This window comes from Leptonychotes weddellii, chromosome 1 (genome assembly GCF_054177405.1).
Source record: "Leptonychotes weddellii isolate Sample4059 chromosome 1, ASM5417740v2, whole genome shotgun sequence".
NCBI lineage: Eukaryota > Metazoa > Chordata > Mammalia > Carnivora > Phocidae > Leptonychotes > Leptonychotes weddellii.
Window position 1 is genome coordinate 191,325,225 of NC_138369.1, and position 17,583 is coordinate 191,342,807.

The 17,583-nt window shown below is 51.0% G+C and overlaps 2 protein-coding genes across 2 annotated transcripts in view; both read right to left on the reverse strand.

The window, feature by feature from the left end:
* The window catches only part of POFUT2 (protein O-fucosyltransferase 2), a 345,437-nt gene that overhangs the window by 276,162 nt on the left and 51,692 nt on the right, over positions 1-17,583 (reverse strand). The window lies entirely within an intron of this gene.
* LOC102732883 (adenosine deaminase RNA specific B1) lies at positions 221-11,921 on the reverse strand. The gene is made up of 5 exons (XM_081800848.1): positions 11,769-11,921; positions 7,428-8,362; positions 3,749-3,863; positions 1,628-1,796; positions 221-1,008 (listed from the first exon to the last, which is right to left on the reverse strand). Exons 1-5 carry the CDS (start codon positions 11,794-11,796, stop codon positions 720-722), a joined length of 1,536 nt encoding a protein of 511 aa, XP_081656974.1. The 5' UTR covers positions 11,797-11,921; the 3' UTR covers positions 221-719.

Consider the following 17,583-nt stretch of genomic DNA (forward strand, 5'->3'; position numbering starts at 1 on the left):
AGAGGATGTAATACAAACCAAATTCAGGAAAGTGGTCTCCTCTAGGGGCTGGGGAAAGAGGACTTCCATTTTAACCAGAATGATTTCTATCATTAAAAATGAGCTGAAGCAAACGGGACAAAATGCTAACATTTGCTAATTCTAGATGATGGATATGTGAGGGTTATATATTTTCCCTGCATTTTTAAATGTTCCAAAATTAAATTACAGGGATGCTGAAATAAATGCAGAGGAAGCATGCACGCACAAACATCTAAAGTGAGTATCTCTGGGTTACATGAACATGGGCGATTAAAATTTTTTCTTATATTTTAAAAAAATATGTAGCAATTTTCCACAGTGCATATATGTTGCCTCTGGAATCAAGGAAAATAATGCACTCAGATGCTGTATTTGAGTTGCTTCAGCTTAGGAGAAGAGACGAGGACACGAATCACTGTATAGCAGAAGCATGGGCCTCACGTGATGGTGCGTCAGGGCCCCCTTCTCACTAGTGTGTGCCTGCTTCTGAAATGCCCGCCACTCCCGCAGGTACACACACATCAAATCACGGCCTGTCCAAAGCCCAGATGCAGAGATACAGACTGTCCAGATTTAAATACAAGTCTGAGTTAATACCCTTACTTCTACTCTAATTCCTTAGTGCATCAGAGTCAACACGTCTCATTCAGTCAGGTCTCCTCATCAAATTATTCATTGAAAAGAAAAACCTCATGCTTCTATATATTCCTATCAGATCCACTTTCAAAGCTGAAATTTTCAAGAAAAAGAAGAAAAGGATATTCACGTAGGTTTACTCTTCGGTCTGTCACTACGTAACCCCGAGTCTGCTCGAGACACTGCCGGCTGAGTCCCATACCTTCCAGGATCGGCTCGTGCGGTGAGAAGATCCTGGCGTCCCCACAGGGAGACGTGCTGATGTACAGATGGAACTGAACACTCTCCTTCAGCTTAAACCCTCCCCGCTCGGACTTCTGAAAGATGGACCGTTTTTGATCGTCTTTGTTACTAGAAGGAAAAGGGTTGCAAAAATGATCTTTCAAGCTGTATACAGTCAAAACTTTGTCGTAATTTACAATGACTTTCAGAGGCCACTACTTTCAACAAGGTACAGATGAGCTTGAACTGGGACGTTGACGTGTTGATGATAATTAACACAGTTAATGACTGAGTCCACTCAATAAAGAACAAGTCATCGGAACGTGAGTGACCTTCCCTTCTTCTCGTTTAGGACGTCGACACAGACAGACGACACGTAAGAAATGGCTTGGTAAAGAAAATCAGCTCAGACAGGTGACTGGAATGAATGGCCCCGGTCCCCAGGCGGCTCGGTTCTGTTCAGGTTCATGCCGCGCACACCAGAAGCACACGGGCCTGAGCACAGACCTCAGATCGACGGCCACATGAGCCGCCACACGTGTGCATGCGTGTGTAGTATTCGCCCGACTGGATTTTGTAGCTTGAGCATCATGGGAAAACAGGACCCAACCTCCTCATTGCCAATAAAGTTACTATTTTAAGAATTTTTCAGAGATTACAGAAACAATGAAGGTTTTGCAATACATTCTGACAGGAGGGAATGTTATTTAGAAACTGCTTCCTTCAGTTATTTACTTACTAAACTTACTTCAAGTAAAGCTCAAGTTGCGTATAAAGAAATCTAAGCAAGGATCTCCGAGCTATAATCTCTGCATGGCAGTCATTTAACGCAAGGCCACGGTCACTCATGTACTCGCCATTGATGCACTTTGTCCCCGTGGAAACACTGATCACCCTGGCGTCTTTCACATCTGTGCCTGGAAAACAAACAAGAAATTACTCCTCGTGGCTCGCTGTGCTCCCGGGGCCTGCCGTGCGTTCTCAGTGACTTCACTTTTGGGGTGTGATATGCACCCCTGCCCCAACTTGTACCTGGGCAGACTCAGCCTCTGCAAATGGCCTCCCCCTGAGGACTCACGGAGCAACGTTCCTGGGAAGTGAAACTCCCTCGCTCTTTCGTCTACAGATTCAACCCTAAGGAAGGGATTTCCTCTGGATGCAACCAAGTCTTTTCTTGAACGTTTCCCAGCAGACACGGGGAGGGAGCGCCAGGCAGAGGCAGACTAAATGGCCTATCAAAGCGCCAGCGAGGCTACGGGGAAGGGCGTGCCGCCACCCGAGGGACGAGAGGGGCAGAGACGAGGTGACCCGCGGTGTGCTGGCAACAGCACTGGACACACCGCCAGTCTGGCGGACGGTGCTGATGGACCACGTACTCCAGACCCGGGGCAAGACGTGCACACGGCCCGAGAGCAAACCTCACTCGCCGGCAGCTCCACGGACCGTGTGCGCCCCGAGCGGCAGGCGCAGCGCCAGGCCTGTTAGGTAAGGGTTTCCGCTTCGTTCCCACGGCGTGCTCTGAGGGGCACGTATACCAGTCTCCATTTAGCAGATGACGAGCCTCAGGGGTCAAACGGCCTGCCCAAGGTCATTCAACCAGCCGAACCCGGCCATCCGACGTCGGGCCCCGTGCCAGGGGCCGTACCTGCTGGGGTACACCGTGGCCCCGAGCTACAGGTCGCAAGTGAGATGCACAGCAGGATGCAACACGCCCCGGGAGCTGGTGTGCCCCCTCTGGCCGGCCTGGGCGGACCCGGCAGCCGCTCACGCCTGCCGCGGCTGGAGGCACAGAGCCTCACCCAGGGGACGCGTCACTCCAGGGGCTGAAGCGTTCGCCTTCCGTCATGTGAGAAAAGCAGCAAAGAGAGGGGCGGGGAGAACGCAGGCATCACCGCCAGAATCACCCCGAGGCCCGGGTGACGTCCAGAGCACTTCCTCCTACCGCAGGCGTACCCTCTGCTGCGCCGAAGTAAAGACATCGCGCAAGAAAAAGCCGTAATTAAAACAGCACTCAGGTTTCCTCGGCCGTCAAGGGGTGGGCCAACGCTGAGGAGCATGAAATCACGTCCTGCCCACGATGGGACAGAGAGCTGCCTCGCGAGAAAAGGACAGTGCGTTCGCCACATGGAGGACGGGGGTTTTCTCCCTGGCTGGCAGGTGTAGACACATAAAGCGTTCCAGCCCTAGGGGGCTTTCTGCACGTGGAGGTCCAGGCTCAGACAGCCAGCGGGGGGCCGAGTGCTTGTCCCAGGGCAGAAGGCCCCACAGGAGCAGGGATCCAGGCCTGGGCCACCGCTGTGGTCTCCTGTTCCTGGGAGTGGTCCACGGGCAGATGCTGCTCAGCATCCTCACCCCTGGGGTATGGGAAAGGACTCAGGGGGGTTCCTCGCGTTGGTGGGAACTTCTGTGTAAATTTAAAGGGCTCCTTCTGCCATCCCGAAGTGTGCTTTTTACCTGTGCATTTTCTGCTCTTGCTAGAGCTGCCTGTCTCCCACATAAAAGTCCCACAGAAACTAGCTGGTAGCGTCCCCACTGGTTAAGCCAAATGCGTCCCACTTGCAAATGAAGCAGGAAGGGGGAGGTGCCATTCTGCTGGATTTTTCCAGAGTCGATCAAAACCACTCACATGTGATTACAGGAATCAGATATTAATACAGTATGCTTTCTCCAAATAAGAAAACCTAGGTTAAAGAAACGAACGTGTAGGGGAAAATGTGAGTGCAGTTCCTACGTTTGCACATGACAGGGATTCTGAAGGATTAGGAAAATGGCCCCCTCAGTGTCACAGAGGTGGTCCCAGCCTGAGAGCACGTCCCCTCTCTGTTAGGCAGGAAGCAAGGCAGGCTGACGTGCAACACCAACGTTTTACCTGTTGTCATGACGATGCCGGCAAGAACTTTCCTGCGTGCGTGAGGAGAGGAGAAGTTGTCCGTCAGATCGCCAAACTTATCCAGCACCAGGCGGGCCACGGCATCGGCTAACACCTGAGGACCACAGCAGGGAGTCAGGGGTGCGGCCTGCACCCACCCCGCGCACACCAACAAGGCCGTCCCTTGACAGTGGCCTTACAGATGGCTTCTCTTCTGGAAAACCACACAGGCTAAACTGGCAAACGGGCGCGCGCGTGTGTGTGCATGCTTTTTCCCCTCCAAAACATTCCTTGGAAACAGAGGCCCCAGGAGCACTGGAGGCTCTGGCTGGAGTCCTTCGAGTGTCTCACGGAGAGGGACAGTCCAGAGCCCACGCCACCCCTCTAGTCCTCCCAATACCCCGGCCCTGCCCCTGGATGAGGACGCTGAGGCAGAGACCAGCCAGAGCGGCTTCTCTGGGCCACCTGCCTCACACCCTCCACGACTCTGCACCCCGCTCTGCACCCGGCTCACCCAGCCTCCAAGGAGCCCTGGAGCAGCAGGGCTTTTGAAGAAGTGAAAGCGCTCCTTTTCTGACCACAGGAGGGGTGGCCGTCCACTCGGGGACTGGCCGGGCCGGGGAACACGCCCTCGAGTGTGCCCCACAACATCAGGGCAAGAGAAGGGGCAGGGGGAGAACGACCTGGTGAAGAGCCACACGGCTGCACTCAGCCACGGCCCGGGGCGCCTGCCGCACGTGGCTCAGCCACAGCCAGGGAAGCAGCGCCCACGAGAGCCTGCGAGGGCACCTGCCGCAGACCCAGCCCACGCCAGACAGCACTGACGGCCACGCTCTCTGGGGACGGGCTTACGTGTGGCTGGCACACGGCCAGACCAGACAGCCTGCACTGGGGGGAGCCCTTCCCAGGAGCAAACGCATCTGTCCAGTCTTGTTTTCACAGCTTATCATTTATCTTGGATTCTAGTGTTTCTGGGAAATGATGCCTGACAGGGGGTGTGCGTGAAGAGCTGTGTCCTCCCAATCTCACACCTGACGATCAAACAGCTACATCGAGTGTCCCCAGTTTGGCCCGTAATAAAACACTCCCCAAATGGACAGAAACGTCCCTCATCCTAAATGATGACTTATTTTGAACAAAACAAATGTCACCAGGATTTCTTCCTCCTGCCGTTGCCCCAGTAAGTACCAAGGAGCCCCAGAAGACTGCGCTCCAGCGGGGGGCGGGGAGTGTGGACAGAAGACGTGGGGTGGCAGGCCCCCTGCGCCCAGAGCAGAGCATCAGTGCCACACACGTGGGTGCAGGCGACACGGTGGGGAGGGGATCAAAGATGAAGGACCACGTGTTCCAATTTACGTAAGAGAAAAAATCTTAAGAGAGATTAAGGATAAGCCACAGAAAAGAAAAGCTTCCGTTTCATGGAAGGTTAGGCCTATCTCCAAACCCCAGAGCTCAGAGACACTCAGACGGAGGTCAGGCCCTTACGTGGACACTCACTGGTCAGAGGCAGGCATTTTCGGCACCGAGACAGTCCCTCCGACCCCTCACAGAGATTACAGCCTCCTTCCTCCGGGTAAAGAAGCGACTCTCTCTCTACATGTTGGGCGCAGATGCAACAACGAGAGTCACACGCATGCCCCCACAGCCCCAGGCGGCACCCCTTCCCTGCAACAGCGCCCAGGAGCTGACGGCCCGGTTCTGCAGCTCTCACAGAATCCACCACTGACAGAGGGCTCTGCACACCTCACGTGGCCACGACGTCCGGGTTTAAACCCTGGAACGCCCTATGAACACGATGAAGGCAAGAAGTTCCAAGACCAGGGGCTCAAGGGCTACTCCAGGCCAACGGTGAGGATGCTCACCACTCCAGAAGGCACACTGGAAACTTGCAATGCAAAGATTCCAGAAATCAAGCTGCCAGGGCTGATTCTGCGCAGGCCACCCCAGGTCCTCCAAGGAAAGTGTGGTCATACCCTGAGCTCCCGCGGGGCTCCAGAGACACCACAGTGGGGGCACAGGGAGCAGACACGGGACACGCAGCTCCACACCAGCACCGGGCGCTTGCAGAACTCGGGCAAGCGGCCTGGGGCAGGGCTGAGATGACCCCTGCCCGTCTACCCCTCTCCTTTAGACCAGATTCCCGGAAGCCCCTCCCGGTGAGGCCCACGTGGCCCCCAGCAGGGCTCTGGTCTCAGCTCCCACGGAAGTACAGGCCCAGGCCGGGACCCCCGCATGCCTCCCCGCCACGGTGTGACCCCTCCACCCTGCAAAGCCCAGGCACCGGGGGTTCCCACATTTGATGGGATTCCAATCATCTCACACGTGACTCTGCTGAGGTCAAGGGCAGGCAGGGGCACCAGACACCGGTGTGAACTCAAGCGGGAAGATACTGCAGCAAACAGGAAACCTGAAAATAAAAGTCCCAGGGAACCAGCACCACTGACGTGTGAAATGATAAACGGACTACTATTCGTCTGAAAAATGTGCGTAAGAGGTTAATATGGGATGTGATTATTTGGTTCATTAAATACCAGTAGGATTTTCAAATACGCTATTTTATATTGATGCTGTATTTGGTTGCTTTAGGCAAAATAAAATAAAGTTTCTTCTTCTAAAACCTAGGAGTACTGGTCACCTCAGGCAACAGCACGGAGAGATTACCCTACTCGTGTTCAAAGGCACCAGATAAGCTGTGACACTCGGATTCTTCTAGGAGAAATACAAGCTGTCCCATCTAGCGACCTAGTCCCTTCATTTTTCCTGATCAAACCAGTACATAATTTATCTTCAACATCAGTAATATTTTGACAAAAAGGAATAAAGAAGGGTGGTCAGATTTTCTCTCTAAAAGGATAATTTTTACACTAAAAACCTGGATTTCCAAGAAGAGAAGCAATACATAAAGAGTTCTAGGATTTAGAGATGCCAGCTACACACTATCTCCCCGTTCACATAAGCCATGAGCCCACCTGAAATCCCCCATCCTCACCCTGGTCTTACGCGGGAGGGCCGTCCAAGACCAAACAAGAGCGGCCGCCTACCTCCAGCCGAGCAGCAGGGAGACCCACGTGGACCCCACCAAGGACATTCCAGGTACAGATTCCAGGGCACCCTGAGTGCCGCTGAAGGTCCCCTTCCGCCCCTCGCCCCTCTGCCCCTCCAAGAGGCTCACGCCTGTTGTGGGGTGTCCTCGGCCCGGCTGGCCCCTCAGCCCTCAGCCCTCAGCCCTGCTGGAGCTGCAAGTCACCCACCCGTACCCGCACTAGGGGTTCAGCTACTGGCCAGCCGGCCTCCCTTCTGTGCTTGGGATTCCCTGGTGAGACTTTGCGGGAAACACCGCCGAGCTGCTCCTGTCACAGGCTGCAGCGGGACGTGGGTCCCCACAAGGGTGGATTATGTGGGAAGGGAGCCACGGGTTGCCGTGGGGCACAGGGCAGGGCTCGGCCTGGAGGCCACTGAAAGCACCGCTCTGGTGGACGGGGCTTCATGTGTCCCGCCCGCACGTGACGGCCCTGGACAGGCCGCCCAGCATGACCCGCCCGGCAGGGCAGGACCGCCCGGAGCCAGACTTACCAGGGACGTTCAGATGGGACATCAACAGCGACCAGGAGAATGAAGCCCTGTCTGAAAGCACTGTCAAGACATGGCCACCGTTTCCGGCAGCGGCACGTTTCCTCACCTGCGGTAAATGTAACTGAAGGCCCTCGCTGGGGATGGGCTGGCGAGACGGTGTTTGATCCAAGTGCAAATTAAAAATGGTTGCCAGTGCGGACTGCGCAGCCCGGGCCTTGGCGAGCTTTTTGTTCCTGCCTGAGCCCTCGAAGAACTGGCCGTCCACCACCACAGACATGACGAAGCTCTTGGCGTGGCTCTCCCCGCTCTCGGACAGGAAGTCGTACTTGAGCCCCGGCCGCAGCTCATTCAGGATCATCACGGGGTTCTTCCCGCTCGGTGGTGGGAACGGCGGAGGGCCGGGGAGAGGAGGCTGCGCCAGGCTCGCGGGCGCCGGGGACGCCGCCAAGCTGAGGTCCCCGCTGGAGCTGAAGGAGTCGTCCCCATTGGAGCCCAGGTAGAAGGGTATTTCCGACCTGTCTGGGGTCTCGAAGCCGTTGAAGAGTGTGTCGGGGAAGTCAGCCTGGTCGGACGTGAAGTCCGTGTTGGCGGACAGGGTCCTCCCCATGGCCAGGTGCGCCTCGGAGGCGTTGGGGAACTGCACGAAAGACCGCAGGGCCTTCTCGGCGGCGTGCAGCTTGGCCTTCTTCTTGGTGGGGCCAGAGCCCTCAAACACCTGCCCGTTAACTTCAACGGACATGACGAACAGGGGCGCGTGCACCGGCCCGGTCTGCGACAGCAGTGCATACTGCAGGCCAGGCTTGATCTCGTTCAGCTGCATCAGGGCGTTCTTCGGCAGCGCGGGCCCGGGCGGCCGCCGCCTCTTCTTCAGGCGGAACTTGGCGTGGCCGTTGCTGCCCTCCTCCAGGGGCCGCTTCCGGCTGGCGCCACCGCCACCCCCGTTGGAGAGTGGGGCGCCCTCGCCAGGCCCGGGGGCGCTGCCGTCCTTGGGGGGCACGCTGTCCAGACTGCAGCTTTCCTTAACATCTGTGCTGCTCGAACCTGCGGTGCCCAGAAAGAGTAACTTACAACGCCTTCGTTGCAGGATCTTGTAAATGCAAAATTTATAGATTCCTTTATCTCTCTTTGTAACTGGTTAAGTGATGTGTGCTTACACACTCTGTTCCTTGTTGTGTGTGCAGAAAGCTGCCACTCCACCCAGGAACCAGCCCCTAGACGCCACTCCTAGTTAGCGTCACCAACTGCTCGTGCATTAAAAGCTGAATCTAACTTATTTCTACTTATTTCCTACAAGAACATTCTGAGGCATCTAGAGATGCTCTATTCAAGCTTATCAAAATGTGGGATGCTGAACTGCTCCTGAAAATTCTCCTGTCAGTGCTGACACATTGCCCCTCCTCTCCGATGTCCCTGCTCTCGGGCTCCCGGGCTCTGGACAGCAGCCTCCTCCAGAAGAGGAAACAGGGTTTAAAACAGGCATTCACAAGCTAATCAGCTTTCAGATCAATGTGTGCGGTTACTTGACCTAGTGCATGAATCGATCTCAGAGAACGCCTCGTAAATCCTGGGAAGTGCTCCGGACTAGTGGAGATTTCTGAAGGATGCAGCTTCACTTCTAGTACATGCTTACCCTGGTTCCATGCTACACGGGGACTGATTTACCTCCTAACCCTTATGAAATTCCGTGATAGGGAAAAATACGTAAAAAAAAAAAAAAAAAAGACATAAAATTAAAGCTGCAAACAGCCTACAGCTTCCTAACTTTGTAAGTAAAGCCAGCGATTTTTATCTTTTTTTAAAACAAATATTTGATGGATTTACAGAATAATTTGGTTATCCCACCTTTTAAAGGTAGTTTCTATTTATAATTAATAAGGATAATTTTAAAACTCTAAAAGTTCATGGCAAAATAAGTATGATTTTGGTTTCAAAAAGGGGAATAAAAAAGTATTCATTCTTCCCTGTAAGTTTATCAAGCTTTTTAAAAAAAGAGAAAAAAATGCCTTGTTTTCCTGGTTGATTTTCACAGGCCGCCTGCCGCATGAAGCGCAGGAGTGCTAAGCGCGGGGCTCTGAGGCACTGTCTGTGGGACCTGCCACTAGCCATCAGAGATCTACGGTAAGTAACCACAGCAGCTTCTGCAGGTGTAAGCGGCCCCAGACGTGGGGGCCCTAGGGTCCTTCTGCTAGTCATCTACGTGTAGACTCTCGTGATGCTGAGCAAACAGACAGCTCTGTGGACACGGGAGGCAACTGGGACAGAAAGTCTGTGCTGACGGCTACCAATCCCCGAAGTTCAAGTCCTCGAGCTTCCAGGGCTGAGGTGTAAAGACTAACCCCTGGGAAACAGCCTCCGTGCCAAGGCAGAGATGAGGGGACGAGAGACGGCTCTCTGCTGATGGCAAATACTCCCCAGGGCTCCCAACACACACACCACTTCTCCCAGTTGACAAAGCTGATGGAATGGACACTAAATTTTCATTTATAACATCCTCCAGCAAAAGCTCAATAGGTTACTCCTTTCGGTGCTCAGAAGAAACAGAGGTTAAAAAGGGCAGAGTGAGACAGATTTAGATTAACACGTGAGCAAGAGTCGTACACGCCACATGAGCACTTACATCCTGACGCTGGTGCCCGTGGGGGGGTCACCGGCATGGGGGTCGGGCCACGTCACGTGCACACACATACACTGTCACACACACACCCTTTGACACAAAGGCCGGCCTTTAGGAAATAAAAATGACCGGGGCTGGGTGACAGATAAGCTTGAGACTGTAAGAAAAACACGCTTCCTACAATACACTTTACACAAATCCCAAGTTGTTATCTGCTCCAGGAGCGCTCAGATCCTGCTCAGCTTCCATCTAATTAGACATGCTACTACGCAGAGGAAATCAATATTAGAATTAGGGAAAGAGGCCCCACTGTCACAGCTCTTAAACACACACGTGCTGCTTTATTCCACAAACGTGAACGCGGCCGTGATAAGATCTTTCGTTGCCTCTGAAACGGCAGGACATCTAGGACTTCCCGCCACTTCCAGCTCCGGAACCGCATTCATCCTTCCCGCACCATAACTCAGAAGATTCCTTTATCTTGGCAAGTTACCACACGGTCTACACACCGCAGTTTCCACCCCAACCCAGGGACTGCCGCAGTGGACGACAGCCCTAGTCCCCAAAAAAGGAGGCTTGGCACACAGGTGCTCACGCAGTCCCCACGGGGGGGGAACGCACGGGGAAAAGTGGCCATGGCCAGCGGGACGGACCCCCAAGGAGGCTCTGATGGGGACGGCAGCCTGCAGGAAGACAGCTCACGGAGCTGTGGTCTCGCTGCTGAAACAGCAACCGCTCATGCCTTCTCACGCCCCCGACCGCCAAGAGAACAGCTCCCGCGCGGTTTGTGTGACAAAGGCCCAGCCCACTGCGTCCCCCGCAGCGGGGCCCGTGGGGCAGCCGGGCTCTGCCAGGTGAGCTACTGGGTGCTCGGCAGCAGACTAGTTCAAGGGCAAGGCCTCCGCTGCTCGGTTTTGGAGGAAGTCACAGGGAGGTGCACTGAGCTCTGTTCTAGTCACGTGACCACTCTCAATAAGCTGTCACTCATCATTTACACCTGCATGTTCTTCCTTGAGAACCACCGAACACAGACAAGTGAGATGTACACATACACGTATATCAGAAAGATGGTGCTTTGCTGTAATTTCCCTACTAAAAGCTCCCAACTTCGGTGGGAGCCTTTAAATCTTACTCAAATGCATGGCTATCTGGGGTTAAAGATAAAATAGAAGACAGGTGTTCAGGGAACTTCTTTTCACAAAGAACACCGCTGTGGGAGGGAAGCTGTGTGCCCCTGAGGCTCACCAGCCTGCACCCCAGAAAGAACAGTGTGGGACACGGAACAGGCCCAGCAGGGAGCTCGGGTCCACAGCAGCCCAAAGGCTCGCTGACGTCTTGCAAACAAAATCAGCAGCCTCATGGGAGCCTCCTTCCCTCAAAGCACAGGGAGAATCCATCGTATTTACAGGGAAAAATTTAGGTAGTGTCATCCCAAATGACCAAGTACTTAAATCAATCTCAAAGGGTATTTTAGATTTGCACAGATGAAAATCTGGCCACCAGTAGAAGACCAGGCTGTGACATCGCATGAAACCATGCAGCTCTGTGGGAAACGCGTCTGGAGGTGAGTGTGCGCCTGCAGGTACATGCACGGTGGCCCCAGAGTGATGGACGGTCCAGACACACGGCTTTAGGAAAATGCCCACAGCAAGTACCAACATCACTGTAGAGAATACATCAGAAATTTAAAACATGCCATTGTTAATGATGTAGGAAATACTGTAGGAAAAAAATCACTTTCCCCAAATTAGTCTCATTAGAAAGACTGACGAGAACACTAAGGTTTTAATGGAGGGTTAGCTACTTGGTGCTACATGAGAGGCCAGGTCTTACTCATGTTTTCTTCATCTTCTGTATCCATGGCAAAGGACTTCTGAGGGCTTCTTGACTGGCGGAGATGGTTTCTGTCTGAAAGACAGCAAGAAAAGAATGTTCAGCGTGCCCGTCACATGAGCAGATGAGGTCAGCCTGCCCCGAGGGAACGAGTACAACATTACTACAAACTCAAGAAGAAAGTCACGAAGCAAGGATGGTTAGGTCTGCTGTCGGGGACAGAGCATCTGCACGGCCCAGGACACCACAGGACGGCCGACCAGGGCTGCGCTGTCAGGAAGGATGGCACAGGTGGAAAGGGGCCACCCCGCGATCAAGTGCCACTCTGAGGAGGGCGGCCCCGCAGCAGGGCTGGGCCCCGGAGGACAGTGAGGACAAGGATGCCTCAGAGACAGCTCTCCCACAGGACGGGACGAAGGCGCACCAGGTCATCACAGAAGATGATGGAGCCACACACATGTCAGCCCACTTGCCGCTGGATCACTGCTCTCAGGACTCTGGTCTGGGTTATAAACTAAAGATGCAGAGCAAAAACACCCCAGGGTTTCACCTTACTGCTCTTCTTCATCCCGAACAGCATCTCGTATGGATGCAACTAAAGAACATACGACTATTCAAATCGGATCTAATTCCTTAGCAATGTATAACTTCTTATTTTGTTGACAGGAGAAACCACAGGAAATCCTCAAAGAACAGTTACTCCAATGATCTAATTATTAACAAGTTTAATGGTCTCCTTTTCCTGAATACTGTAGCTATACTCTGCAAGACTGTACTAATGCATAATCTGTAATAAAGGACCCATCACACTGAAAGCAAGGAAAAGAAGATTGCAAATGTCGTAGCCACATTTGCTTCATATACAAACAAAATTTATATTATATGTCACTGAAAGGCAAATCCAGTGTTTTTAGGAAAACAGTAACTAAAACGTGCTAAATCATGCATATGTTATAAATCTCTCTCATCTATCTAAAATGCATATAGTTTTCATGACAATCATTTATTAACAATGTTGAATCTCAATGTATACGTGGCAAATTTGCTGCTAAAAGTTAAATGAGTTTCGGGGCGCCTGGGTGGCTCAGTTGGTTAAGCAACTGCCTTCGGCTCGGGTCATGATCCCGGAGTCCTGGGATCGAGTCCCACAGAAAAAAAAAAAAAAAAAAAAAGTTAAATGAGTTTCTACTTAGAATCCTTTATTCAGGGGCCCCTGGGTGGCTCAGTCATTAAGTGTCTGACTCTTGGTTTTGGCTCAGGTCATGGTCTCAGGGTCATGAGATGGAGCCCCATGTCAGGCTCTGCACTGTCGGGAGTCTGCCAGAGATTCTCTCTCTCCCTCTGCCCCTTCCCACTGCACTTGCACCCACTCTCTCTCTCTCTCAAATAAATATTTTTTAAAAAATAAATATCACCTGAATAGCTGATTAAGGAATTATTAGTCATTTTAGGTGTGGAAATAGCACTTAAATTTTAGTGACATACTGAAGTGTTTAAAGATGAAATGATAACATCTGGGGTTTATTCTTATAAACTAACACAGTATGGTGGGGGAGAAAGCAGATGCTGTCTGGGCGAAACAGGGGTCGAGGTTGGTATGCTCATGCCGGCTGGTGGGCATGTGGGGGTTCATTTGCAATTCTGTATTTGCATGTGTTTTAATATTCCCATTATGGCAAGTTTTAATAAAAAAGGAACTTCCTGGGGCACCTGGGTGGCTCAGTCGGTTAAGCATCTGCCTTCGGCTCAGGTCACGGTCCCGGGGTCCTGGGATTGAGCCCCACCTCGGGCTCCCTGCTCCGCCCTGTCCCTCTCCCTCTGCCCGCCGCTCTGCCTACTTGTGCTCTCTCTCTGTCTCTGTCAAATAAATTTAAACAAAAAAAAAGTAACTTCCTGAGGTCCAGAGTGGGAGGGAAGATGTGGTCGTGAGTGCAGAAGTAGCACATGCCCTCAGAGTCACATGGGTGCTCTGAGGAGTCCCTCGGCAGGACGACGGGTACACAGGTGCTAATCGGAGGCTGGAGGGCAGGCCAGCTGGGGCGCACCCTGAGGCCAGGACTCCGGCGGCGGAGAGGAAAGCACAGAGCTGGTGTGAGACAGGCCACCACAAAGCACTTCAGAGAAGCCCGAACTATGACCCATAAAGCAAACATCAGAAGGGCTCTGAAGCGTGGAGGGAAGAAGGCAGACCAGCCCGGGGACCAAGGAGCGCACGGCAGGGAGTGCCCTGCGTCTGCTTTTGCATTATTACCCCAGCCTGGGAGCTGAAGCAGCCTGGGAACAACAGTGAGAATGGCACAGACAAAAACAAACAAAACAAGGACTGCTATTTCGGCCAAAGGTCCAAGAGAGGGAGCTGCCAGCTACATGGGGCAACGGATGGAGGAGAAAGGCCCCACTCCAGCCAGACGCCACCCTCCCAGCTGCAAGGCAGAGTCAGGGGGACACTCGGGGGGCCTGTCTGAGGTGCCCATCTTAGCACCCCCAGGGCTGCCAGGAGACCATGGAAGAGGAGCAAGCCTGCGAGCTGTTGGCAGTGGCCTGGTGGGAACCTGGACCCCTACCAGGGAGAGCGGGAGGTGCCAGGGACAGTCAGCTAGGACACGAGGTTTAAGTAACATTCAGGGTCCTGTAACACAGTATGTTCTGGTTTCAGTAAAAAATCATTCATCATGCCGAGAGCCACGAAGATCCCAAAGTGAATGAAAACATCAACCAGGAGATGCCACCCAGAGATGTTAGAGTCACTGGGGGAAGATTTCCAAGCAGCCATCATAAAGTACTTACTATACAGCTTTAGTCATCGGGACGGTGTGGAATTAGCGAGGGACAGACAAGCAGGTCACAGCTGAGCAGAAGGAAGGACCTAGAGAGGCTCTCGCCAACACACCTGGCCGATCACAGACAATGGTGCCAAAGCCGGTCAGCGCAGAAGGACAGACAGACCTGTCAACAAAGTATGCTGGAGCAGTGCGACACCCGAGTCTACACCCTACACAAAAATCCACCTGAAAGGGACCTGGAGCTTCAAGGTAAAGCGCAAAACTATAACACCTTTAGGAAATTCATAGGAGAAAACCCTCAGGATCTATAGGCAAAGAGTTTGCAGACTCTTCTGCAGATCAAAAGCACCATCTATGAAAGGAAAAACTGATAAATGGACCTCATCAAAACTAAACACTTCTGCTTAAGACCCTACTGAGAAGATGAAAAGACAAGCTACAGACAGGGAGAAAATCTTTGAAAGCCACATATCCGACAAATAGAAGACACAAGAAATTCTCAAAACTAAACAATAAAACAATCCAATTAAAAAATGGGCAAAAAATATGGTTATTTCACCAAAGAAGACATATCTGTAGATGGCAAACGAGCACGTGAGAAGGCGTTCAATGTCATCAGCCCTTAGGGAGATGCACCTTGAAAGCACACGGGATACCACCACACACCTGTGAGAATGGCTACAATAAAAAACAGTGGCCACCCCAAACGCTGGCAGGAATGTAACAGGTGCAGCCACCCCAGAGAGCAGTCTCGTGGTTTCTTAAACACTAAACATGTGCATTTATCCCAGAGAAATGAAGACATGTTCACATAAAAAATGGGTACATGGGGGTGCCTGGCTGGTTCAATGGAGCATGTGACTCTTGATCTTGGGGTTGTGTGTTCAAGCCCCATTTTGGGGGTAGAGATTACTTAAAATTATAAACACATCAGTGTTTATAGCAACTTTATTCACAATAACCCAAAACTGGGAAAAATCCAGATGCCCTTCAACAGGTGAGTGATTAACTAAAATGTGGTCCATCCATGCCATGGAATACCATGTGGCAATAAAAAGGGACAAAGTATTGATATACACAACAACCTGGATGGATTTCCAGAGAATTAGAATGAGTGAAAAAACCCAATCCCATGGTCCACTGATATATAACAGTGTGGAAATGAGAAAACTGTAGAAATGGAGAACAGATTAGTGGTCACCAGGGCTGGGGGAAGATGTGGGTATGGCTATGAAAGGGCAATAGGAGGGATCCTTGTGGCGCTAGAATGTTCTGGATCTGGACTGTACAGAGGTCAACATCCTCATTGTAACAGTGCACTGTGTAAAGTGAGCATGGGTTCTCGTGTTATTAGCTGCATGTGAATTGACATGATCCCAAAATAAAAAGTTAAACTAAAGTAGACAGAAGGCACATTCGATAATTAGCCAACAACTGGTAGGCTGAGAAGGCTGGCTTCTCTGGAGGTCTGGGACAAGGAAGAACACACGTGCAATGATGATGATGGTGAGTCTGAGCCACAAGAGGTGCCCGGCTCCAGTGGAGTTCACCTGACTTGCAGAGCTCACCGTGTTTACCTGCTCTTACATATTAAAATTCTAAAAAAGGACATGGGAAATGTCTCACAGTAGAAAATAATCAGTCTGTGCACAGTGGCATGTGGGTACATGCATATTAAGAACAGAAGCCAGAAGTCTCTTGCAGAGCAGAAGCCAACATTTTCCGCTTCTACAAATGCCAACTCTGGTACCAAAGGTTATAAAACAAAGCAAAACAACAAACAGAAGCGCTCCAGAGCATTTCACGTACCCATTTTTCTTTCATTCTGAAAAGCACTTCTTATGGTCTGAACTATAAACAAGTAAGAATTAAAACCCCATAAAAAAAAATCCCATATCGAACAAAATTCCAAGAATGGCCAATTAAAGAAAAGCTTTCTTTGACAGCAATATTCAAATAATTTCCCTAATGCAGTAGGAAGTAAGCTAAGCTTGGGGGCACTGCAGTGTGAAAAGACCATTCAAGTTAGCATCAAAAGACTTGTATTTAAGTTTAACTCAGTTCCAGTTACAATTCCAACTTCCCTTTGCTTAGTAGAGCTAGGCAAGTTGGTTGGGAAGTTTATGTGGAGACGCGAACAGTTTGAACAGGGCCAGCCCTCCCAGATTGGACACGATGGAGCGCCAACACCCAAAACAGGGTGTGTGGTTCACGGACTGACCGTCAATGTGATGGATGTGAACTCGGAGTGATAGCGAGCACACTCAGAAGCCCGAGTCAGGGACGTGTGCTTCCTAAGAAACCGGACTGGACACTGAGGGACCGCATGCAAGAACTGATTTCAAATAACACAATTCAACTGGCAGTGTTTTCGTTTTTAAGTGGACGGTGGTTATTGTTCGTACGTTTGTAGATGCTTTGTTGCACAACAACGTAACATGGGCCGTACCCCTTTCTCTCCACCATGGAGAGGGAAGCTGCGCACCTTCCTACCCTTTCACGCCCTCCCCCTCCCTTAGTGAAAAAAGATATTCTGGAATGAAATGTAAAGAACATGACTTACTTATATTAAAGATGTGTCAGAACTTGAATATTTTCTATCGTGCTGCTGAAAATTCTATCATTAAGAGTAAACTAAAAAGGTATAGATTAAAAAGTGCTTAAGACAAGCAGTAAACTTGATTAAAATTACTAGCAATTATTACTGGATTTTATCCATTTTATTCTCAAAACAGAATGGTTTTAAGAGAAGTTTCACATATTATTTGTGGCTGCTACGGGTTTTATTTTTAACAGCCATACACTGCAAATTTTTAAAAAGAGAAGCGTTAAAATGGAGGTTGTGTTGATACTTTACTATAAATCAAGCAACTTGCTGAAGTCTACATTAATTTTATAGCCATAGAAAAAATACCAAATGATGATTTGATTATTTAACAAAAGTAACTGAAATAAAAAATTCTTATATCATTTGAAGGAGAATAATCTGAAATTCAACAACTTAATCCAGTACCTTTAGAGAATAAACCTCA

What these genes read in the sequence shown, in the direction of transcription:
- LOC102732883 (XM_081800848.1), bottom strand. Translation starts at nt 11,796, where the DNA reads ATGGATACAGAAGATGAAGAAAACATGA. An exon ending in AGAAGATGAAGAAAACATGA is followed by an intron (nt 8,363 to 11,768) that starts GTAAGACCTGGC and finishes TGGGCACCGCAG; the next exon opens with GTTCGAGCAGCACAGATGTT. An exon ending in TTCAGTTACATTTACCGCAG is followed by an intron (nt 3,864 to 7,427) that starts GTGAGGAAACGT and finishes TGTGGTCCTCAG; the next exon opens with GTGTTAGCCGATGCCGTGGC.